This window comes from Megalobrama amblycephala, linkage group LG21, assembly GCF_018812025.1.
Source record: "Megalobrama amblycephala isolate DHTTF-2021 linkage group LG21, ASM1881202v1, whole genome shotgun sequence".
Taxonomy (NCBI): domain Eukaryota; kingdom Metazoa; phylum Chordata; class Actinopteri; order Cypriniformes; family Xenocyprididae; genus Megalobrama; species Megalobrama amblycephala.
Genome location: NC_063064.1, coordinates 30,508,305 through 30,534,086, shown reverse-complemented (window position 1 = coordinate 30,534,086; position 25,782 = coordinate 30,508,305). Strand labels below are relative to the sequence as shown.

At 36.3% G+C, this 25,782-nt stretch overlaps 3 protein-coding genes across 3 annotated transcripts; 2 read left to right on the top strand and 1 right to left on the bottom strand.

The window, feature by feature from the left end:
- Positions 1–287: 287 nt before the first annotated feature.
- On the top strand, positions 288–14,452 carry atp6ap1la (ATPase H+ transporting accessory protein 1 like a). The gene is made up of 7 exons (XM_048173039.1): positions 288–664; positions 6,788–6,828; positions 6,959–7,020; positions 8,035–8,270; positions 8,652–8,702; positions 9,302–9,545; positions 11,043–14,452. Exons 1-7 carry the CDS (start codon positions 576–578, stop codon positions 11,277–11,279), a joined length of 960 nt encoding a protein of 319 aa, XP_048028996.1. The 5' UTR covers positions 288–575; the 3' UTR covers positions 11,280–14,452.
- Positions 14,453–15,689: 1,237 nt separating this feature from the next.
- On the top strand, positions 15,690–19,481 carry pde12 (phosphodiesterase 12). Its single transcript, XM_048171907.1, has 3 exons — positions 15,690–17,349; positions 17,912–17,990; positions 18,788–19,481. The coding sequence occupies exons 1-3, from the start codon at positions 16,111–16,113 to the stop codon at positions 19,237–19,239; spliced, it is 1,770 nt and encodes a 589-aa protein (XP_048027864.1). The 5' UTR covers positions 15,690–16,110; the 3' UTR covers positions 19,240–19,481.
- A 181-nt stretch (positions 19,482–19,662) lies between these two features.
- Positions 19,663–25,670, bottom strand: LOC125256162 (ADP-ribosylation factor 4-like). Its single transcript, XM_048171910.1, has 6 exons — positions 25,267–25,670; positions 24,937–25,017; positions 23,422–23,531; positions 21,298–21,369; positions 20,774–20,899; positions 19,663–20,552 (listed from the first exon to the last, which is right to left on the bottom strand). The coding sequence occupies exons 1-6, from the start codon at positions 25,331–25,333 to the stop codon at positions 20,466–20,468; spliced, it is 543 nt and encodes a 180-aa protein (XP_048027867.1). The 5' UTR covers positions 25,334–25,670; the 3' UTR covers positions 19,663–20,465.
- Between the last annotated feature and the right edge of the window lie 112 nt (positions 25,671–25,782).

Here is a 25,782-nt window from a genome sequence, read left to right as displayed (position 1 = left end):
CTTATTATAAGTGTCCAAAAACTATGATATTACCATGGTATTTATTATTATTTTACTATTTTCTAGTGCTAGTGCTACTTTTACTAGTTTCTTATCAAGTGCAGGTTGAAATTATGATAGAAGTATCTATTTAGGGATGCTTCTTTGTTTGGGATTCATTAGTTTCTTGTCTAGAAAAGGCCAAAACAAAATTTTCTTCATGTGTCTCTTACACATTCTGCCAATTAATGTGTATTACAGTGTAATGTAGGTCACACACATGCAAAATAATGCAGAAAGAGCATTATTCAACCTTCTGCCACAGTTGACAACCTTATATATCCATTAATTATATAACTAATTAGTCTAGGTTTATGGATCAGTCGTTTATATCTGCTGCTGGTTTGTGTATTACTGTGTCAGCAGCACACGTTCTCTGAACGGGCGTGGCCGTGTCGCTGAATTAACCCGCCCACTGCACGCTGATTGGTCGCCGCGCCTGTCAATCATCCGCTGAGGTTGCGCCCTGTTATCCAGGCAGATTATGAAGCAGCAGTGTTCAGCATCATCTCTGGCAGACTCATCTGGATGTATACATGGCATCAGCGTGGCTTGCGTTATTTTCCTTTGTTTTCCTGCAGATATCCTCGTCTTATGAGCAGCTGTCTTCCTTTGTGGAAGGAAGGTGAGTTATTTTGAAATAAGCCAGAGATGTGGTGTTTTATCCATCCCATTTGTTCAGATGCTGAAAAACAAAGATTATGTAGGCTATACTGTGAATCTTTAATAGCCTGTGCGTTTATTAAATGACGATGAACTGCTGTGGCAGAGACAAACTAGTGCTTGCTTCCTTTGTCCACCCTTCATGCACATTGTGTCTGCATTGAGACTCAACTGAAGGGCTCTTGCAGTGAAACACAAGAGAAAATCCATCGGCATCAGTTTACAGGGCAAATCCATATTTGCTACTATTATTGGAGGCAGAGATGTGTGTTAGATAAGATGAGAGCAGGTCGGGATTCAGGAATGATCAGCATCACTGAAGGAATGTCAGGAATGTGGAGCATCCTTCTGATGTCATGCTTCTATTGATGATATGAATGAAATAGAATTTTTTTCATATTGTTGGGCTAAACATCATCTAAAACGTGTAGAATCAAGCTGGAGAATCACATTATGTATCATTTATTTATTATATAAATGAGCCTGATGCGTGTTTATTATTAATAATTGATCTTTTGATGCATTAATGAATAACATTTTGTATGAATGAGTTTGATTTTGACTTGCTGATAGATAGATACATAGATAAATATAATAAAATCTATCTTCTATGTAAGACAGCTACAGATCAACAGACAATATGCAAAACAATGTAATGCCATAAAAATACACTACAATATGCACAATAAACACAGTGAAAGTAGTCAAGAATGCAAAAAATGTAGAAAAATGTTTTTAAATTACTTTTAAATTTACTTTCTGAGCACGCAGTGCTAAAGTCAAGATGGCAGAATGGCATTTTATCTTTATCCACCAGATGGTGCCTAAGATTATTATTATTATTATTAGAGATGCACTGATACTAAATTTCTCCACCGATAGCCGATTATTCAGAGTAATATCTGCCGATACCGATATCAATATCGATAATTTGGGGGTTCTACCATTTATACTTTTTCTAAATGAATGATAATTTCATTATGAGAGCAGGATTATTATTATTAGAAATGCACGATACTAAATTTCTCCACCGATACCGATTATTCAGAGTAATATCTGCCGATACCGATAACACTACCGATAATTTGGGGGCTCTGCCATTTATACCTTTTTTTAAATGAATGATAATTTCATTATAAGATGAGAGCAGGATTATTATTATTATTATTATTAGAAATCCATGATAGTAAATTTCTCCACCGATACCGATTATTCAGAGTAATATCTGCCGATACCGATAACACTACCGATAATTTGGGGGCTCTGCCATTTATACCTTTTTTTAAATGAATGATAATTTCATTATAAGATGAGAGCAGGATTATTATTATTATTATTATTATTAGAAATCCATGATAGTAAATTTCTCCACCGATACCGATTATTCAGAGTAATATCTGCTGATAACGATAACAATACCGATAATTTGGGGGCTCTGCCATTTATACTTTTTTTAAATTAATGATAATTTCATTATAAGATGAGAGCAGGATTATTATTATTATTATTATTATTATTAGAAATCCATGATAGTAAATTTCTCCACCGATACCGATTATTCAGAGTAATATCTGCTGATAACGATAACAATACCGATAATTTGGGGGCTCTGCCATTTATACTTTTTTTAAATTAATGATAATTTCATTATAAAATGAGAGCAGGATTATTATTATTATTATTATTAGAGATCCACCGATACTAAATTTCTCCACCGATACGATTATTCAGAGTAATATCTGCCGATACCGATATCAATATCGATAATTTGGGGGTTCTACCATTTATACCTTTTCTAAATGAATGATAATTTCATTATGAGAGCAGGATTATTATTATTAGAAATGCACAATACTAAATTTCTCCACCGATGACCGATTATTCAGAGTAATATCTGCCGACACTGATAACTATACCGATAATCTTGGGTGTTCTGCCATTTATACCTTTTTTAAATGAATGATAATTTCATTATAAGAAGAGAGCAGGATTATTATTATTATAAATCCACGATACAAATTCTCCACCAATACCGATTATTCAGAGTAATATCTGCCGATAACAATAACAATACCGATAATTTGGGTGTTCTGCCATTTATACCTTTTTTTTAAATGAATGATAATTTCATTATAAAATGAGAGCAGGATTATTATTATTATTATTATTATTATTAGAAATCCACGATACTAAATTTCTCCACCAATACCGATTATTCAGCGTTATATCTGCCGATAATGATAACAATACAGATAATTTCGGTGTTCTGCTATTTATACCTTTTTTTAAATGAATGATAATTTCATTATAAGATGAGAGCAGGATTATTATTATTATTAGAAATCCACAATTCTAAATTTCTCCACCAATATCGATTATTCAGAGTAATATCTGCCAATACCGATAACAACACAGATAATTTGGGGGTTCTGCCATTCATACCTTTTTAAAATGAGTGATAATTTCATTATAATTAATAATCATTATATTTTTAATTATTATATTTTGAAAGAAATGCAAATAAAAACTTTATTCTCTCAAATTCATCAACTTGTTTCAGAGTAACTGGTATTAGGCATAAACAAACACATTACTCAAATATTAACACACATTAACTAAATTCTGAAGATTAAATTAATATTTCTTAACTTTCTGAATGACATTAATTCATATAATTACTATTAATATTGAACATCAAACTGGTTTCTTAGCATTTTCTTTACACAAAGCACAAATTCAGTGCATTTTCCTGCCCTCTTCTGGTTGACAGGATATACCGGCCATGCCTATAAGTTGTTTTTAAATTAAATAATTACTAAATAAACTAAATAATTATAATAATTAGAGATGCACAATATATCGCCAATAATCAGTATCTGCCAATAACAGCAAATTTTCACACTATCGGTTATCGGCCAATACCGATTATTGGCCGATATATAGTGCATCTCTAATTATTTAGTTTTTCTAGTATCTATTTAAGTTCTTGACTCACTTAAGCGTTGTATAAAATGCTGAAAGAATATGTAAACAAACACATAATTAAATCACGCAAAAAAGAAATCCAAAAGTGTTACCTAAACAGATTTGATCTCTTTTACTACATGAAGCAAAGTGATTACATCTTATTGCTTTCTAAGCAGTAGGCACCAAGGCATTTTTATAGCCACATATGTTCAGCTTCTCTGCAGTTGACTTCATACTGCAGTTAAAAACACATCTAATTGGCAGCAAACTGCTTTGTAGGAGCTGAATGTGTTGCGTTTCTCCATTAGCGCTTGCACAGATGGAGTTTTACTACATGTAGGCCAGTCCAGGCTTTAGCTGTGTATTAACAGATTTGATTTGGTGAAGCATCTAGATGCCGGCAGAACTTTAAAGACACGCGCTAATCTGAGCATCCAGCTGAAATATGCTATAACCGTTCTGAAGCGGTCAGCAGATTCCATTGATTATATAAATGTGCCGACTGTGGCCCGTCACTGGCCCACATGTTCAGATGCAGCGACGGCAGCTCAGCGCTGAGCAGATAAGCCACTGCCGAAGCTGATAGAAGGAGGGATTTGTGTTTTCTTTCTGGCTTTCCTTCTCTGTCCGTCTGTACGTTATTTATGTGATCAGGTTGTTTTTTTGGGAGGTCAGTTTCAGTTGATGCAGACTCTAGATAGATAGATAGATAGATAGATAGATAGATAGATAGATAGATAGATAGATAGATAGATAGATAGATGAAACGACAGGTCTGATGTTGTTTACAGTGCAGGTAAACAAACAGCACCTCCCCTACATGGACAAGGGCAGCAGTACAGGGTCACAATCTTCTGCTGCACTGTGGGAGTCCTGAGGTGATAAATGAGATTATATTGGTGTGACGATGCACAAGAACAACAAATACATGCATTTATTATTGAAATTATATTAAAGAAACATTAAACATTTTTACCACAGAGAACCCCACCAAAAACGTTTTGAGTGGCAATTGGGTGGGTTTTGTTGTGAAAACCTGGCAACCCTGATTGACAGCATTTGTGAGTTGTGACACACTAAATATAACTTTGACATGTTTGTTTGCAAAAACAATCAGAAAAATGCGTTGCCATAAATGCACTTGCAGTATAACAAGAAATATGCAATGTTTGTGGTTTAATATTGTCATTTTTTCCGAATTTAAACATTGTATGATATATAGAAACAAAAATTAATAAACATTCACTGTTGTTTTACAATAGAGCTCAACTTGTAATAAACAACAAAAATAAACACTTTTTGCAATGTTATTTTAAAATTTTATTATATATATATATATATATATATATATATATATGTAAAAAATCATTATCAAGATTTAGTATTAGTTTTAGTTTTTCAAGATTTAGTTATTTTAGTATTATTTATATATTATTATTCCTATTTATTAACATTTTGAATTAGCTTTTATTTTTATTTTAGCCTAAGTTTTTTAAATTTGGTTATGTGCTTTTTAGGGCTGCACAACGATTAATCGCGATTAATCGTTTGCAAAATAAAAGTCTGTGTTTATGTAATATATGTGTTTGTTCTGTGTATAATAATTATGTATACATTAATACACACACATACATGTATATATTTAAGAAAAAATGTTATATTTATATATAAAATATTTATATTTAAATATAATATAAAATATATGTTTATTTATACATGCATATATTTCTTAAATGTATACATGTATGTGTGTATTTATATATACATAATTATTATACACTGAACAAACACATATATTACATAAACACAGACTTTTATTTTGCAAACGATTAATCGCGATAGCAGCCCTAGTGCTTTTAATACGTTTACAATATTTCTGTTTAGATTTAAGTTTTTTTAGTTTTTCAGTTTTTTCAAATTTAGTACCTATGTATTTCAGTTAGGTCTGTATATCTATATTTAATCTATTTCAGCTTTATTTCAATTAAAGAAAATGATTTTAATAGTTTATTTAACAACAACAACACTGGCATGAATTAAAAAAGAACTGCATTTCTACATTTTCAGAAGGAACTGTGAGGTGTAAAAGCAGCACACACGCTGCAGGATGAATTACACACTGAACTTTGACGAGCATTAGTACTAGCGATTGATACTTACATGATGTAGAAAACACTTAATTATTTTTGTGCACGGTTAATCAATTCAAATCATTCATTTATTTGCGTTATATATTTATGAGTCACAATCTTTCTTCCTTGCAATACAAAGACATTCTCACGTCTCACTTTGATCCCTGACCGACATTATGTGCCAGCGCCGGTCAGACTCTCCGGTAATCAGGTCTGAGAAGCAGGTTAAGCCCATTGCAGCAGCATTACTCAGTGATAAGACGTTTAAACGGTTCACCTTTGAGTAATCTGTCTTACCATTGAAGAAATCAGAAAATCACATTAGATCTCTGGAATATCTCAGTTGTTTCTCCTAGACAGCATTAAGATGAAAAGGAGAGAGAATTGAGACATTTTCAGCTGATCTCAGATGTTGCATTGATGGTTCCATTAAGAACCTTTAACATCTGCGGAATCTTTCCATTCCATTCTTTATATTTGAAAAAGGTTCTTTAGATTTTTCACACTAAGAAAAAATGGTTCTTTTGAGAACTGTTCACTGAAAGGTTCTTTAGGGAACACAAAATGGTTCATCACTGCCAAAACCACCCTTTTTTAAGAGCACAGAGTTTTAGAAGAGATCTCAGAAAAAATGCCAAGACTTGATTTTGATGAAAATCGATCTCTTGCTCTAATTTACTCATTTATGTCTATATTTATTTCTCTTGAGAAACATCTGAAGCAAAGTTGATACTGTACTGAGATCTCCTGAGCAATAGAATTTTCCTGCGGCAACAAGAGCAAAGCATTAAAAGTGACTTGAAAGAGAGTTGGTCTCACTTCACGGATGATGACGATCCAGCAGTGACTCACAGCATCAAAGCTTCCTATTCCTCATTCATATTCATAACATGTGAAGATCCTATCTGCAGTTGAGACTGAATGATTTCAACTAAATGTTTATGATGGTAGATTAATAATGCACACTTAAATTCTCATACTTGCAGCTCAGATGATGCACCATCCCAAGACATCAGCATTCAAGAAAGTAAGCTGTTTTGATAAATATTCATATGTTTTACAGGGTTAAATTAGCAGCTGTATATACAGTTCTTTATTTGAATAAATATGATATAACTGTAAGTGTTTCTCATCTGCGCTCTGGTGTTTTTGTGCAGGTGGGGTGGACGGCGATGGCTCGGTGTTTGTGGCTGAAGCGCGTCTCAGACGAGCGCTGCAGGTGAGATGTGTCCGTCTGCCAGCGGAGCCAATGTGACCTTGTGCTGCCGCTGGGGTGCAGATTTCCCTCCAAAGTCCAAACAAGATGAATTTAATCCTTGACAGACCGCACTGTCTATGGAAGAACAGATTACAGACATGCTACATTTTTAATCAGGAATTTCATTCTGATTTAGGATATATTACAGTGCCCCAAAAACTCTCTTTCGGTAAACTGTTTTTCATGAGTATTGAGTGTATTTAACAGCAGGCATAGGGGGAATGGGGCTAGTTGTCACACAGTATGTTTCAGAAATGCCTATCTGGGACACTTTTATTTTGAATGTTGTAAATTTATACAGTTGTTGAATAATCATGATGCATGTTGGTCAAAACATCTGGTTAATATATGTTACCTTTTACATTTTTGCTGCTTAATCAGCTGTTTTGTTGTTCATACCGTTTAGATTTAGCTGAAAAGCCTATGCCTTTTTTTAGTGGCAGGTTATATTGTGACAACTTACCCCATTTTGTGTGACAATATGTCTTGTTACTAGCCTTACATATACCTATCATCGAAAGAAATTAATACTTTTATTCAGCAAGGACGCATTAAATTGATCAAATGCGACAGTAAAGAGATTTATAATGTTAGAAAAGATTTCTATTTCAAATAAATGCTCTGTTCTGGTCATCATATAATCCTGAAAATAATGTTTCCACAGAACTATTAATCTGTTTTCAACATTGATTATAATCAGAAATGTTTCATATTAGAATGATTTCTGAAGGATCATGTGACACTGAAGACTGGAGTAATGATGCTGAAAATTCAGCTTTGCATGAAAGGAATAAATTACAACTTACAATTTATTTGCATAGAAAACAGTTATTTTCAATTTTAATAATATTTCACAATTTTTACTGTGTTTTCGATCAAATAAATGCAACCTTGGTGAGCATTAAAGACTTAAAAATCTTACCAACCCTAAACCTTTGAATGATAGTATGTAACTTTGATGTGCTCGTGTTCCAGCCGTACGGATGGCAGCTTCACGCTCCTCCACGCAGGAAGTTGCTGCAGTCTCCAGGAATGTTGCCGTACTCTCCTCTGAGTGTGACGTACAACGGCAAGACCTGCATCCTCTTCAGGGCCCGCAAACTGGCCATCAGGTACAGGAATCACAGTTTAGTGGACCTCACAGAGCGAATCTTCAGCACAGACACACCGGTGGACACCAAAGGCTCCTTCTGCAGTAAAGATAAAGCCATGTAAGTTCAACAGGTTTTCATGTTTAAATGATCAAAAACACATTATTTTTCCTCATATTCTCCATTGTTGCAGCTCCTCTCTTCCCAGTCTGTCAGTAACGCTCTGTTTAGTTCCTGTCTCTATGAAGCCCCGCCTTCTGAAAAGCACAATGTGCTCTGATTGGTCGGCTGGAGCAGTGTGTTGTGATTGGTCAAGTGCTTTGAGCGTGTTTGGGTAAAAGTCCCGCCCCTTACTGCCAGTTTCAACACACTACTGACTAACTCAACTAGGCCCCGCCCCTTTAATTTGCATATGCCTTAGGCGGGAATTATTTAAATGAGGAATATTGTGATGCAAAATTTATATTTAATAATATTTTGACATATTTTGTTATCCACCAGACTCAATCTACGGTTTGGCGATGTGGAAGATCTTAGAGGCCTCTCCATAAGGTTATTTCTTATTTTTTTGTGCATGTGTGTATGGTATAATGATGCATTACAGTGATTTTACCTCAGTTAAGTGGTGATTTTTAGGCCAAAGCTCCATTAACTGTGGTAAAATCACTGTAAAGTATAGCCTCATGTGGCCTATTGCCTTAAAAATGATATGACAAGGCACCAATCTTCAATAAATACGTATTCTTTTTAATAATCTAATATTTTAATATTCTAATATTAACATTGACATCCTATAAAACCTCATAAAGAGGTTTTCATTAATATTTGCAGTCATATCCCAAACAGCTCTGGTATTAATATTAATGAAAACCTCTTTATAATGTTTTATTGGATGTTAATGTTAGAACATTAAAATATATAATGTTTTACAGAATGTTAAATGGGCACATTAATATCAAATTCAACTTGTGCCATCACAGATGTGTCAATATTGGTTAATGTACAGTGAAATAGCTTCAAATGTAGCTCATCTGAATTTAGAGATAATATTGATTTTTTTGAGTGTGGGCTGGTAAAAAATAATTTTTTAATGGCATTGCACAGAGATAAAGACACATGACTGTGCCGTATATATGTGTTTATTTCCGCAGGCTACAGATGTCAAACACATTCTACGAGTCGGCGGGACAGAACTGGTTCACTCTCGATAACGTGCACATCCATTACAACTGGACGTACGAGGCCACGTTCAACGCTACAGATGTGTACGCGCCCTCCACCAACTCGTATCACTGCCAGCACGTCAGCAGCCTGCAGAAGTACGACACGCTGCTGGTGCCCAGCGCCAACACCGACCACGCTGCAAACTGGCACATCACCTTCACAGACTTCCAGGTTGGCAGGCAACACTTTCCCTCCATCCTCTGCTGATAAACGCCTCATATTGGAATTGTAGCATCTTGTGCTGTATTTTTAGCCTCTGGTGGGTGTAATGTGGTTACAGCTTGTGGATTGGCATGAGAGCAGCGTCTTTTTAAAAAAAGCTCATAGTCCAGAGTTTGTGGCAGAACATGCTGAGTTTGAGGGAAATGAAACTCTATAATATGGAATACTGAATACTATGAATTATTCTGCTTTGCCTGGATAGACAGAATGATAAAATGGATGGGTGGATGGATAGGTAGATAAATGGATGCGTGGGTGGATAGATAGATAGATAGATAGATAGATAGATAGATAGATAGATAGATAGATAGATAGATAGATAGATAGATAGATAGGTGGGTGGGTGGGTGGGTGGGTGGATAAATGAATAAATGGATGGGTGGATGGATAAAAAGAAAGATAGATAGATAGATAGATAGATAGATAGATGATGGATGGATAGATAGATAGATAAATGGATGGATGGATGGATGGATGGATCAATAGATGGGTGGATAGATAGATAGATAGATAGATAGATAGATAGATAGATAGATAGATAGATAGATAGATAGATAGATAGATAGATAGATGGATAGATGGATAAATGGATGGCTGAATGGATGGGTGGATGGATGGATGAATAAATAGATAAATGGATGGATGGATGGATGGATGGATGGATGGATAGATGGATAAATAGATAAATGGATGGGTGGATGGTTGGATGGATTGATGAATGGATGGATGGATGGATGGATAAATGGATGGATGGATTGATGGGTGGATGGTTGGATGGATGGATAAATGGATGGATGGATGGATGGATGGATGGATGGATGGATGGGTGGATGGATGGATGGGTGGATGGTTGGATGGATTGATGAATGGATGGATGGATGGATGGATGGGTGGATGGATGGATGGATGGGTGGATGGTTGGATGGATTGATGAATGGATGGATGGATGGATGGATGGATGGATGGGTGGATGGTTGGATGGATGGATAAATGGATGGATGGATTGATGGGTGGATGGATGGATGGGTGGATGGTTGATGGATGGATAAATGGATGGATGGATGGATGGATGATGGATGGGTGGATGGTTGATGGATGGATAAATGGATGGATGGATGGATGGATGATGGATGGATGGATGGATGGATGGATAAATGGATGGATGGATGGATGGATGGATGGATAAATGGATGGATGGATGGATGGGTGGATGGGTGGATGGTTGGATGGATTGATGAATGGATGGATGGATTGATGGGTGGATGGATGGATAAATGGATGGATGGATTGATGGGTGGATGGTTGGATGGATAAATGGATGGATGGATGGATTGATTGGTGGATGGATGGATGGGTGGATGGTTGGATGGATGGATAAATGGATGGATGGATTGATGGGTGGATAGTTCTTACCAACTAACCATCTGTTTCTTGTATTCCTCACAGATCCAGGCGTTCAACGTTCAGTCCAGTAAGTTTGCGTCGGCCAGCGACTGCGCGACCTTCTTCACCCCAGCGATCCTGATGGGTCTGATCACATCTCTGATCCTGCTGCTGGTGTTAGCGTACGCGCTGCACATGGTGGTTCATCTGAAGCACATCGACCGCTACGAAGAGCACAAGACCACCGTCTACTTCCCTCGCAGCACAGAAGCGGAGTGCACAGAGAAGAACAACCTCTAGGGTCCCGTCGCAGGCCGAGAGACGGACACTTCCGTGACTGTGAGCTCTGGAGCTAAAATCAGCGGCGGCCAGACGGGAGAAACTCCCATCTGCACGGGGAACCAGGGCTCTTTGGGACTGACTGCGCCACGGCAGTGACATCATTGTGGTGGGACAGTGGAAGTCCGAATCGGTTCCTTCGGGAGCTTTACAGGCTCAGTGCATGGGAGGATTTGGAGATATCAGCCAGTTCTCACCAAAAACCTAGGAATTAAACATTCAGCGTCAGGTTTCATGAGTGGTCATTTCTGATGGAGATCTTCAGATGTTTGAATGCAATTCGAAATAGCACAATAATCAATATATCTTACATTTGCATCGCCTGTCTTTTAACTTAATAATACTGATGCTTCTTTAAAGTCAACATGAAATGTGTTTGCAACCAATTTACCTTTGTAATAATATGAGATATTTGCACATGAATCAGGATATGCATGTAGAAAAACTAGATTTTTCCATCTGCCATTGATGGTGCACAACAATACAATGAAATCAAGGATAACAGTAAATAGCGTCATTTTTGATTTCATGTTGACTTTGAAGTTTTAAACTATGATAGTGTAATATAGATTTAATTAAATAAATGAAAAAAGAAATGCATTTTCCCCTTGATTAGAAAAGTACTACTGGTGCTGATCGGCAAAACCTAAATCTCGGTTCTTGGTTCACACCAAGAACGATAACTATAAAGATAACTATATTTGCGTCCACACCAACGAACGATAACGGTCTGTTTATTGTAAGTTCACGCGCTGCAGTTTCAAAGTGTGTACAACATATTTTTGCTGTTTTTGTTGCATTTACACGGCTTTAACCAGCAGATGTCCTCAGCGTGCTGTAATCGATCTGATCTAACAGTGAATTTAGCTGACAAAGTCAATATAGTAGAATAAAAACAAGTCTGAATATCAATAATCATCAAAAAAAATTAAATTAAAATTTTGATTCACGGTCACTAAGGGGCGCCAAAACGAACGATGAGGGCGGAGCCACTTTTACTAAATGGCTATAACTCAAGAACGAAATATTTGCACCAAACTCGGTAGACATTCGTAGGGGCTAAATCTTTGGTCACAATTTAAAAAATGCATTGATTGGACACTAGGTGGCACTATAACTTAAAAAAACCATGAAAACAGCTGTAACTATGCACCTGTTAGTCCGATCGACTTGAAATTTGGCATGCAGTGTCTTGGTCCAAGGGGGCATAATAGCCTATAAGGACGTTGCCGTATCTTAAAAAAAACATGGCCGCCATCAGCCAATGAAGTTTGACAAGCACCTATTTGACAAGGTTAACGGAGGCTGATCGGAACAAAACTCGGTGTGCATGTTCGACTCATGGTCCTAGAGGTCTGTAAGAATTTTGAAAGAAATTGGCCACTAGTTGGCGCTAACGAGTTTTACACCTTTGTAATCACGTGAGGTTTCACAGATTCACACAATGTGCATATCATTTGATAGATCTCCTCATGCTGAACAACTTTTCCTCAAGAACCAATGCTGTCAATCAAATCATTCATTAATTATTCACAAATATCTGAAAAACCTACTTTTGCGAACTAGTCCTAGGTTTTTCACCCGATCGGAACAAAACCAGGGCAAGACAATTCTATGAACTCTCTAGATCAATAATTATCAACAAAAAGTTGAACTTTACCCATTGGGTCGCTATAACAGGGTCATTTAGAAAAAGGGGCGTGGCAAAATATACTTAAAAAGTTTATAAATCCTAAACAAAAACTCAGAACTTCACCAAAATAAGTGAGCACATGCAGCATATGACTCTAAAGAAGCATGCCAACTTTTATGGAGATCGGATCATAGGTGGCGCTATAACTGTTTAAAAGCTTTAAGAAAACAAATATTTTTAATGGTTTTGGCTGAAAATGTAAATAACTTTGGGTGTGGTCAACTTATTTTCACGGGAGTGATGTCCTTAGACTTGCCGAGTCCAACAATACCAGACATGCCAGGTTTCGGCTTACGGTTTGTGCGATGTTGTGATTTAGCGCTTAAAAACTTTTGCGAATATCTTCGAAACTCTTAGTCCGATCGAGATGAAACCAGCGTAGGAAACATGGAACCTAAATTAGTTAACTAAATGCTACTGCCCAAATGTCAAAATTTTGATAGGAAGTGGCAAAAAAATCCAATCAAAGACGTTCTTGGGTCATTTTTATGCTCTCATATAGGCTATATATAAGTATATATAACTTCAAAACGAAAAGAGATATTTTCACTAAAATTAACACACATATGTATGGGCAAACTCTGAGGACACCCAAAAAAAGTGGTGGAGAACAGGCAGTAGGTGGCGCTATAACTGTAAAAAACCTTTAAAAAAACATAAACGCTTAAATTCGCATAGATTATGATTGGCTGTCAGTGTTTTATCGTTCAACAGCAGGAAAAAAATCGTACTGAAAGTGATCCTTATGATATCGTTATGGCTGTGGTGTGGACAGTGGATCGTTATAGTTATCGTTCTTGGTGTGAACTGGCCTTAACAATCAATAATAAAACATACTGCGTAATGGTTTCAATACAGTGTTTAACCAGCAAATATTTTAACACAGTTTCCTTGAGGAGTTGCAAAAAAATTAAGACATAAATTTTATTAATTACTGACGTTATTTTAAAAATATGTATTTTTTAAAATGATTGTCATGGTATTTTTGTGTAGACTGTATGTTAACTCTGGTTTTTGTAATTTCGTATTTAATTTTTTCAGTCTTTTCGTGTATGATTTCATGCTGAGCCTTTGGCTGTGGTGAAGAGCGGCTTCTTATTACTTGGATTTTAAGCAAAACAACAATGGAAGCAACATGGCGTCTGTTGTGTAGTGAACATGCTGCATGCCAGTGGCTAGAGACATTTCACAAGCAGAATAATCCGATGGTTTGCGTTGTACCATGTACTGTATATTGGTAATAATCATAATGTGCTAAATAAGGGAAAATATGTTTGTTTTCTTTCATGTACACATGTATTTGGGAACATATTAATAGCTTAACTTTGTTCAGCAGACATTTATGCAGATAAAATGGAGAGATGTGAAATGGGCTATGATGTATTAATATTTGATGATTATATTGTCCTCTCAGTTGAGTTCAATAAAACCAGCAGCACAATTGCGTTTCAAAATTATTTTGTTTTGAGCAATAATATAATGAATGTTTGAATAAGATGCAGGTGATTGGAAATGAGTTACTCAGATTATAACAAATACAAATTTATCAAATACAGCATGTAAGCAGTGATTTATTTAAAGGAATAGTTCACCCAAAAATGAATATTCTGTATCATTTACTCCTCCTCAAGTTGTTCAAAACCTGCATACATTTCTTTGTTCTGCAGTACACAAAGGAAATATTTGGAAGAATGTTTGTAACCAAGCAGATCTTGCCCCCCATTGACTACCATAGACCATGGGGGGCGAGATCTGCTTGGTTACAAACATTCTTCAAAATATCTTCCTTTGTGTTCAGCAGAACAAAGACATTAATACAGATTCGGAACAACCTGAGGGGGAGTAAATGATGATAAAATTTTCACTTTTGGGTGAACTATCCCTTTAACAACAAACAATCTCGGAGCGTTTGCCAACAGCGCCATCCAGTGGCAGTATAAAATACTCAGGTATGAGCTTAAAGGGATAGTTCACCCAAAAATGAAAATCCTGTCATCATTTACTCACCCTAAGGTTGTTCTAAACATGTATTAAGTTTTTTCTTCTGCTGAACACAAAAGAAGATATTCTGAAGAATGTAGGTGACCAATATTGGTCTCCACTGAATTCCACAGTATTTTTTAAACAATAATAGGTGCGTCCCAATTCGCGTACTTATGCACTATTCTATGACGTTTTTAAGTAAAATTCCAAAAAGAAAAAGTGCACTTTAAATACCCGGATGATGCACTAAATTAACGGAAAAAATTAAGTGTGGAATGTTGGAATTTCGCAGCTTTAATTACGTAGTGGAGGGTAAGGGAGGATCGGACTCCGTTGTTAAATAACAAAATAACCTTATAAAATTCACGCACTACATGGATGAGTGCACAGTACACAAGTACATAGTGTATAAGTGCATTGTATAGTGCGTCATTTGGGACACAACTACTGTTTTTCTCTAAACTTCAACGCACTTCCCCAGAAACGGCTTGAAATCCCCTGTTTTTTTTTTTTAGAGGATACCAAGCAAATGGTGTAGTAATCTTCTAATTTAATAAAGTATTTATTAAAAAGGAAAATAAAACAACATAAACAAAAACAAACTTGAAAGAAATATGTCGAATCTAGTTCTCCGAATAATAAGGATACTATTTCACTGACGTCAGGGCAGTGTTGCTAAGTCCTCGGTTTTCCCGCTACGTTTACACTGTTTTTTTCATGTCCGCGGGTTGAATCGACTCAAAATAACGTGATATTAAGCCACTGGAATGTGAATTTTACCAGGGGACAGACTCCAAAAATGCGAATTTTACCCCCCGGAACGTGATTTTTACCGTGGGATTAAAATGCGATTGGGCTAGTTTTGAGGAGCAGTTTTGTTGTGAAACCTGGCAACCCTGCATCAGGGAGGGTTTTCGTTACAAATCTTTCTCACGCGTTAATGGTGTTATAGTTTACTAATATAACAAAGTATTTAATTTGGGTGGAATTAAAGAGAATATTTAATTTTATACCCAATTCATTTATACCCAAACATGTCGAATCTACTGTTCTGTATAATAAGACAGTTTTTCGATCACGGAAGCCACCGGTCCGGTAGTTTCTCACTTCTTCCTCATGTTGAGTCGCGTGTCATTGTCAAGTAAATTATTATTTTCCCGTTATATTCCCCCCTTTTCAATCCTAACCCATAGAAAGCTCTTCACCGCCCGGTTTAATATGAATATGGAGAGATGTGTAGTGAGATGTGTGCCGTGTGAGTCCAAACTGACCATCTCGTTCAGTCTCGATGGCAGTAATAAACAGATGTTGCGCGAGCAGACAGAACCTCTTGGGAAAGTTCTGGCTCGAATAGCCAACGGCATCATCAAGACACAAAGCAAAGCGAAAAAATCCAAACAAAGCAAAGGGAAAAGTGAGACTCCTGAAGCGGATAAACCCGAAATCAGTTTGTGCGTAAATGGAGAGCATGTGTCCATGGAGACCCTGAACTCTGATGCATGGCAGGATGGAGCTGTGCTGCATGTGGGGGATTTGAAGTATAAAGTGGAACGAAATCCTCCAACATTCACTATATCCGAGCTGCCATCTTCTCTAATGTCTGGGTTTCCAGTTTGTCCTAAGCTGGAGATAGAGTTTGGAGATCTCAAGGACTCCAAGTTCAGATGGTTCAAGGAAAGCTCACCTAATGCCCATATGAGTGGAGATCCAGACTGCTGGAAGGAGGCAGGACTCGAACGAGTGTTCACGCCATCCAATCTGGACATTGGCTTGAGGGTGATGTTGAAATGCACACCAGCGAATGGATCCAGGTTTGGAGAACCCAAGGAACTGGTGTCTTCAGGCACGGTAGAAGCCGGTCCAGGAACATGCACCTTTGATAGCAGGCACTTGTACACTCAGAAGGTCACCGATGAGTCTTCACTGAGGGTCGTGTCTTATAACATCCTAGCTGACATCTACGCTCAAACTGATCTTTCCAAAACGGTCTTGTACCCTTATTGTGCACCATATGCGCTAGAGATGGACTACAGGCAGAATCTGATCAAGAAGGAGCTGTCGGGGTACAACGCTGACATCATTTGCCTCCAGGAGGTGGATAAGGGGGCTTTTTTAGATAGTTTATCTCCTGCGTTGGATGCTTTTGGGTTGGAAGGGGTTTTTAAAATCAAGGAAAGGCAGTATGAAGGTCTGGCGACGTATTTTAGAAGATCAAAGTTGAAATTGCTTGAGCAGTATGATGTTATGCTGAGCGAGGCCTTGACCGCAGATCCTCTCCACCGGGAACTGTTGGAGAAAGTGTCCACCAATCCTAGCTTGAAAGAGAAGATCGAAAACAGGTCAACGACGTTGCAGGTATTTCACTGCAACACACTGCACAGAATTTAAATTAATGGTTTAATTTTGAGGACTCCCATTGTTCAAAAAGCATTAAGGATTTTTTTTTTTTTATTTAGCATAAAAACAACAAAAAGTAAATTCATTTAATTTCATTTATATTTTTAAAAATATTTTTATATAAACTACAGGTCATAAATTTTGAATCATTAAGGTTTTTTAATGTTTTTGAAAGTCTTGTATGTTTAACGAGATAAAAAAAATTCAGTAAAACAGTAATATTTTTAAATATTATTAAAATGCAAATGAACTATTTTAATAAATTTTAAAATGTAATTTATTAATGTAATGGTATTTTCCTTTGTTTTATTTATTTTAATGTATTTTTTTATTTAGATGTTTTATTATTTATTTATGCATTTTTATGTGTTTTTTCTCTAATTATTTCTCAAATAATTATTTTCCGAAATTAAAATAAGAAATATCTTGATTTTTAGTTGTTTTTAATTCTAGTTTTGTCTTGCTTCAAATTTTATCTATGCAAAACCAACAAAAATGCATCTCTTGCCCAATTTTCCAGGTCACCATTTTGCAGTCGTTATGTGACCCATCAAGGATATTATGTGTCGGAAACACACACCTGTACTGGCACCCTAAAGGTGAGCATCAATGTGAATGTAGTGATTTTGATTGTAATTCAATTCAATTAAACCATTTTGTTTATTTAAACAGGGAATTACTCACGTTAATGTCAGTAAATTATGGAGTGCATCAAGGCTCTGTTTTAGGACCTCTGCTATTTTGATTATACATGTTTCTCCTTGGTTATAATAACAGTGAGCATCAATGTGAATGGAATGACTTCGGTTTTAATTTGATTTTGATTGTAATTCAATTCAGTTCAACCATTTTGTTTAATTAAACAGGGAATTACCCAAGTTAACATCAGGAAATTTTGGAGTGCCGCAAGGCTCTGTTTTAGGCCCGCTGCTGTTTTGAATATACAATCAAAGTTGAAGCAACATCAAAAAATATTGGTTACAATAAAGTTGAGCATCAATGTGAATGGAATGACTTCGGTTTTAATTCAGTTCAAACATTTTGTTTATTTAAACAGGGAATTATGCAAGTTAACATCAGTAAATTATGGATTGCAGCAAGGCTCTGTTTTAGGCCCACTGCTATTTTGAATATACAATCAAAGTTGAAAAAACATCACAAAATATTGGTTATAATAAAGTTGATCATCAATGTGAATGGAATGACTTCGGTTTTAATTCAGTTCAAACATTTTATTTAATTAAACAGGGAATTACCCAAGTTAACATCAGTAAAATAAGAAGTGCAGCAAGGCTCTGTTTTAGGCCCGCTGCTATTTTGAATATACATGCTTCACCTTGGTTATAATAAAGGTGAGCATCAATGTGAATGGAATGACATTCTATTATGTTTTCAGGAGGAAACATTCGACTGGTCCAGATAGCTGTGGCCCTGAAACACATGAAGCAGGTGGTGACGGAGAAGCATCCCGGAGCCAGGCTTTTATTCGCGGGTGATTTCAACAGCACGCCCTCCTCCGGCCTCTTCCAGCTCGTCTGTCAGGGATCCGTCTCGGAGAACCATGACGACTGGGCCTCCAATGGCCCAGAAGAGCAAATCCAGGTGGGACTCGATAACCCATTCCAACTGGCCAGCGCTTGTGGGGTCCCGGCCTACACCAACTACGTCGGGGGCTTCCAGGGGTGTCTGGACTATATTTTTGTCGAGCCGCATGTGCTGCAGGTGGAGCAGGTCATTCCTCTGCCCAGCCACGAGGAAGTCACCACCTATCAGGCCCTGCCGAGCGTCTCACACCCGTCTGATCACATCGCGCTGGTGTGTGACCTCAAGTGGCGAACAAGTGACTAACAGTTCGTGTTTGCTTCAAATGTGTCCATGCATGTCATCAAATGCAAAATGCATTTGTTTATTTGGACCATATTATAACTAACTAAACAGTTTTAGCTTTTAAATGATCAGATTTTCATTTCAGCTTTGTATTTATCATATAGCTTCATTCTTACTTGTACAATTTAACATTTATGATGAGGATGAATTGTGTAACATTAAATGACTTCTATTTGGAAATATTAAAAGCTGTTTACAATGTGTTTGTTTTTAAATTCTTATTTTGTGACGTTGCTTCAACTTTGCTTTCAAACCAGAAGAATGGAAATTGCTCAGAAAAACAAGTTTTCCCTTAATATGCATTAAATGACAGTTCGTTTCTTTCTTTAAAAGCGACAGGTTACCATAGACTGAGCCTTTGTTAATACACAACCATACAAGTGAAGCATTTCAGACTTTTATTTCACACTTTTATTCATAAATGCATTTTAAAAAGGGGAACAGCTAGATGATTAGCTAGCATTGATCCATTTGAATATTTTCAAAAGCTGTGAATAAAAACTTAATTATGTCAAACATTTTGAACAGGTTTGTCCTGAATATAAATGGTAAGTCAAAAGCAGATCGGGCAAGTGCGTTCACATACTAATGCGTGTTTAAGGCAACTGTGATTACATACATAAAAAGGCTGCTTATTTACAACATCAGACTAGTTCCTAATATAATCGTATGCATGTTAGAAGCGTTAAAACTAATGCTTACATCAATGCATTGCCAATCTCTAAGTGTGCCATTATAAGAACAATCTTTTATTAATTAAATGCATGCTTCTCTGAGAATGTTTTCCTGGATGTATGGCATGCAAAAGCCTGGGAATGAGGTTTTCGGAATTAAAAAAAAAAAAAAAAAAGTACAGTACAGTGTCTAGTGTGTACTGCAGTACACTCACTGTAACAAAACACCCAGGGCTACTGCAAGAGCTCCTTAAATGTAGTTTTCATACTGTGGTCAAATCTACAGGTTATTTTTTGGCTACATACATCAAGAGGAATGAATCTGGGAGAAATGTCAGTCAAGGTCAAAGGTGCAACAAATCAAAAAAAAATAAAATGTTAAAATGCACAGCCAAAGATTGACATCGGCAGGTGAATTTTTGGTAACAAACATGAACAGCTTCTTTGACAGATCAACTCCACTAATCATGTCCTTTGGAACAGCACACATCCTGCTTGAACAGGAAGTGCAGTTTAACGTTTGGAGAGCTGCTCGGAAAGCCAGTCTAATCCCTCGTATAAACCAGTCCCTTGAGTCGCACAGGTCGCCTGGACATACCACTGATAAAAAGAGAGTGAAAAGGACAATATTAACATATTATTACCAATAAACAGATACATTAGGCATTTAAATTAATGATAAAAACTTTCACAACTGATTTGTGTATATATTTGCTCCAAGGTAAATACAATTTAAGAACCAATATTAAAATGGAACTTGTAATTATGCATAACTACTACAATAATATTGCACATTAAGCTTATATAATTGCACAACTCACAGTTCTGCTCCTGAGTGATTGCAATCCAAGTTTGTCCGTCATCTCGCTGATGGGCATTGCATTTGGTAAATCTTGTTTATTTGCAAAAACCAGCAGAACAGCGTCTCTCAGTTCATCTTCCTGAAGCTGTTAAAGTTAGAATATGAGCAGATATTTACATCATTTTAAAACAGAACTACTACACTTAAACATTTACATTGTTAAAATGCCCCTATTATGCAATTTTAAAGTCTCCTACAATAGGTTTATATGCATCCAAGGTCAAAAAACTTTATTTTTCCTCATAATTTACATTGTACATCATCTCATTTCTCAAAGATTCTCTAAACCCCTCATTTCTGAAAGCCTACTCTACTCTGATTGGCCGACCACTTACAGCTTACAACTATATTACACATTATTTGAGAGGTAATATTCGAAAAAGCATTATAGAGGCACTTTAATTGTAACTTATGTGTTTTGCTGCTTCAGTGCAAGTACATCGTTAAAGAAATGTGTTTGATCTCAGAAGGGCGTTTCCTCACCATCTTCTGAAGCTCTTCTGCTGCTTCCTGTGCTCGCTCGCGATCGTTACTGTCCACAACAAAGATCAGACCCTGAAGAAACAACAAAACGCGTCACTTTCAGAGTAAAAACATGTTTCAGTCGGAAAATATAAAGCACAAGTTCTTTTCTTAAAGACTCAATGCATGTACACAAAGCTGCATCACATTGTGAAATGCTCAAACTGTTCAGATCAGACTGAAATGATCAGGAATATTGTTGAAAACAAACACTGGGATTTTTCAGAAGGATTTGCAGAGCTGTAGGTGCTACACAGACCGGAACAGCACACGCTTTACCACATTTGACTCTTATTCCTTAACAGCAGAAGCACTAACAATAATAGTATCTATCCTACTTCCTAATTTCTAATCACCATTGTCATGCTCATTTAAGCTGCATATGCATTTCCATTATATATCCATTTTTAGTGCTTAGATTCAATAAGTGTCTTGCAATATTTTTTGATAAAAAAAAAAAAAAAAAAAAATTGATCTTCACGCTATGACTTTAACTTTACATGCATACTGTAATATTTATTGCGCAATATTATCATGTTTTAGCCATTTAAAAGAATAAAAAAAAAAGGTTTTGCTGTAGTGACAATTTATTTGTTCCTCCTTGGCTAAATTCAATTCGACCATCAGTTTTCACACTTTTATGTAAAAAAAAAGCTTCAAAAATTAAATATTTATTGTGCACTTTAGTTAATTAATTGAATAAAGTGTGCTGAAATCATTGATCTTGTGCTGCACTGACTGACAGCTGCTGTGATTATAAAAGTGCGGTGCTCGCTTTCTGTGTCATTCATTCACGAGAAAAGTTATTGTTTTTCATGAGATTTTTTGAGTATTTTATACACACTGACAAAATGTATTTTTAAACCTAGTTATTTTATAATGTTTAATATTTAGTAAAAAACTAAGTGAAAAATGATCAGAGGAAATGGCTGATATATGCGCAAATAAATGCTACTCTGCAGCCCCCTGCTGGTTAAAGTGCTAATTATTGTCTTTTTTTATTTTTAAATAAGTGTTTTCTATCAAATGTTGAATTTCCTACATTTTTAAACGTTTGGTTTTACAATGGGGACAATCTCAGAAGGATGAACAAATTATGTTTGTGGTCATCACATTAAAAATAACATTTGAAGTCCTGGAGAAAATAATGCATGTGTGTGTCTAATTACAGATACAGCGTTTTTAAACGGTCCCAATAGCTTCGTCTTTAATGCAATCAATAAAACTGTTTTATTGGCAAATTAGGCAAATGTAATAACCGCATTAAAATATGGATACAACATTAAAAAGTCAACCATTGATGGTTTTGTGTCGATGCACAGCGACTACAGAATGAACAGCTAACAGTTCACCGGAAATGCCTGAGCTGGCTTAACGATCAACCAGAAAGTAACCGTGCATATAGCCTATTGGTCAAGTCCAGAGCCAATAGCCCTGGTAAAGTTAATGAGTCAGCTGCCGTTAGAAGCTCCGGTTGCTATATTTTGTCATGATTTGATGCAATGCAGTGAATTTGATGTTTCCCCATTCAAAGAGATACTTGCATGACTGAGTCCGAACCGCAGTGTGAAATGACTTGCCTTAAAGTGACTTTGGTATTAGTAAATGTTGAAATTAACATTAACTACGATTAAGAAATGATTTAGAAGTATTTTTCATTGTTAGTTCTAATGTACACAAACAGAACCTTATTGTAAAGCGCTGTCGATATTCCATTACAAGCTAATCGATGACCCATAATATAATTCATCTCAACCATGCAGCAAAGAAAAACAGAACAACACAAACAGAAGAGAAACTGTTCTGTTCTCCAAATCAAACTCTAGTAGAGGCCATGCCAGTTCAACTTAATCCTAATAGTAACGCCAACATCCTCATACAAAGAACGTCAACGGCATCCAGCCAAACTATAACTACACACCCGTAGCTGTTGTTCTAGCAGCTCACAAGGCTGGACGGTCAAACTCAATCAGAACGGCCATGGCAGAATGAGCAATTGATCGGCTGGAATGCTGCGACTCCATTGTTGTTTGACTATCTTAGCGGTGTGCGAGGGGACGTCCTGCTGTGATGTGATCTGTTTACCTGGGTGTTCTGGAAGTAGTGTCTCCAAAGAGGCCTGATCTTATCCTGACCACCCACGTCCCACACGGTGAAGCAAATGTTCTTGTATTCGACCGTCTCGACGTTAAAACCTAAAAGGGTTGGATGCATTAGTGTCAAATCTTTAAGAATGTTTCATTTCCTTTATGCAAAATGTAATTTTGAAGGTAAATATTTGACTTTAACCTGTTAACTGTGACTGGCCCTCTGGTAGGCCCACAGCCATTACATATTTAAAACAGTAATATTCTATACTAAACCTAAACTAATCTTGACAAACTATATAACATTTGAAAGCTTCGAATCTCTAGTTTTCATATTTGGTGCCTGATTTTCAAAATATATTACAGAGGAGCAGTAAGTTATCAATTTGCAACAAGCATATTTTCATACTCATAAGGCATGTTCAGACCTTTATTTTGAAATAGCGATGAACATGAAAAATCATTAAAGATTGGTTGAAACATGTTTGTTGAGTTCAAAAGATAATATCCATTCAATTTTTTGAGAAAAAAGGTCTGAAAATGTTTTTAATAGAAAAAAAAAAAATACATTTATGATTGTGGCGGCGATCTATAACCCACATGTTTTTATGTTTATTAGAGTTTGAATTCATATCAAATTCTGCCAAACTTCCCATACTACTTCTATATAGGATGTCTACTTCGTAAATTGTATGAAATATATGGTTCAGATCACTCTACCATATATGGAAATGGAGGCGCCCTTATATGGTCAGTAATGTAGCTTGGTTGTCATCTAGTCAAACAGTGTGGTACTGCGCCCAAACAAAATCTTACTGAAAGCTCATTTTTTGAGATATCAACCTGAAATTTGGAACTTGTTCAGATTTTTGGCTTTGATTTCCTTGCAGTTTTAGAGTAAAACTTATTTTGTTTATTTCTGCCTTTCCTATACTTACGGAATGAATGCAGCGCCAGTTTCGTTTTTTTCCGTAAGTAGAATAGGGAAGGCGTAGGACATTCATCGTAAGCGTTTTGAAGAATACAGAAACGGGAAGTACGTTCAAGGCGATATTTTGTGTTTATAAAGCATAAACGGTTGTATTTTTTTCGAAAATGATCGATCGTTTTGCTAGAAAAAGACCCTTATTCCTCATCTGGTATCATTTAAAGCCCTTTGAAGCTGCACTGAAACTGCAATTTTGACCTTCAACCTGTTGGTAGCCGTTGAAATCTACTATAAAGGAGAAAAATCCTGGAATGTTTTCATTGAAAACCTTAATTTCTTTTCAGTTGACGAAAGAAGGACATGAACATCTTGGATGACATGGGGGTGAGTAAATTATCAGGAACATTTTATTTAAAAGTGGACTAATCCTTTAACAGGTTAAAGTGGATGTTTTTGTGATGATATCTCTTGATTTTAGGTATATTTATTATAATGTGAAAATCCATAGGATATCAACAGCATCTTTCAGATATAAATTCATAAGTTTGAGTCTTCTCATTTGATCAGTTATCTTAAATCACTTACCTATAGTTGGGATTGTTGTGACTATTTCTCCCAGTTTGAGTTTGTACAGGATTGTGGTTTTCCCTGCTGCATCCAGACCAACTGAAGGAAAACAGGAATCAAATCATGTCAAAACACTTGGGAAAACTTTGCATAAAACACTTCCTATTTTTTTGTAAACAAAGTAAACTCTCTAAAACGATAAGTGACTTATTCACCGATTTATTTATCATCATTTCAATTCATTTTAGACTTGTAAAGAAGCTTTTTAAAAATCATTTAATGGAAAATGTCATAACAAAACAGCATTTTTTACACAAAACATCTAGCTAACTCACAAAAACAACTCACCCATGAGAATTCTCATCTGCTTTTTCCCAAACAAGCGAGAAAAGACGCTTGAAATGGTCAAACCCATGTTAAAACAGCTCGAAAACAACAACAAAAGTGTAACGTAAAAGTCAAACTTATTCGAGGAGTGAAACTATCAGGAACAGCCGCTAGCGCTTTAGCACAGCAGCTTCCAGCACTTCACAACTCACAGATCAACCTGCTCAAACTGCAGCAGACATCAGCAGAGTCAAAATAACGCTTTCTTATGTTTTCTTTCCCTCTTTCTTCCCTCTGTCCCGTTGGAAGTGTGTTTTGTGCCGCAGTTTGGACGCGACTGTTTCTTCACACGTCACACTTCTGTTCTCAGCGGCTCCAACGCGGTCGAAATGACGTCAGCGGTGCCACATCATGAAGCGCTGAAGAGACTCAAACTCCACATGTGTGATCTTTATTAATGTTCAAACAGACTGAAACCTAAATATGCATAAATGCAATATATGGGATATATATGTATATATACAGACTACCAGTCAA

What these genes read in the sequence shown, in the direction of transcription:
- atp6ap1la (XM_048173039.1), top strand. Translation starts at nt 576, where the DNA reads ATGGCATCAGCGTGGCTTGCGTTATTTTCCTTTGTTTTCCTGCAGATA. An exon ending in TGCAGTAAAGATAAAGCCAT is followed by an intron (nt 8,271 to 8,651) that starts GTAAGTTCAACA and finishes GTTATCCACCAG; the next exon opens with ACTCAATCTACGGTTTGGCG. An exon ending in TCACCTTCACAGACTTCCAG is followed by an intron (nt 9,546 to 11,042) that starts GTTGGCAGGCAA and finishes TATTCCTCACAG; the next exon opens with ATCCAGGCGTTCAACGTTCA.
- pde12 (XM_048171907.1), top strand. Translation starts at nt 16,111, where the DNA reads ATGTTGAGTCGCGTGTCATTGTCAAGTAAATTATTATTTTCCCGTTAT. An exon ending in ACAGGTCAACGACGTTGCAG is followed by an intron (nt 17,350 to 17,911) that starts GTATTTCACTGC and finishes CCAATTTTCCAG; the next exon opens with GTCACCATTTTGCAGTCGTT. An exon ending in CCTGTACTGGCACCCTAAAG is followed by an intron (nt 17,991 to 18,787) that starts GTGAGCATCAAT and finishes TTATGTTTTCAG; the next exon opens with GAGGAAACATTCGACTGGTC.
- LOC125256162 (XM_048171910.1), bottom strand. Translation starts at nt 25,333, where the DNA reads ATGGGTTTGACCATTTCAAGCGTCTTTTCTCGCTTGTTTGGGAAAAAG. An exon ending in GCAGATGAGAATTCTCATGG is followed by an intron (nt 25,018 to 25,266) that starts GTGAGTTGTTTT and finishes GTTTTCCTTCAG; the next exon opens with TTGGTCTGGATGCAGCAGGG. An exon ending in CACAACAATCCCAACTATAG is followed by an intron (nt 23,532 to 24,936) that starts GTAAGTGATTTA and finishes CAACCCTTTTAG; the next exon opens with GTTTTAACGTCGAGACGGTC.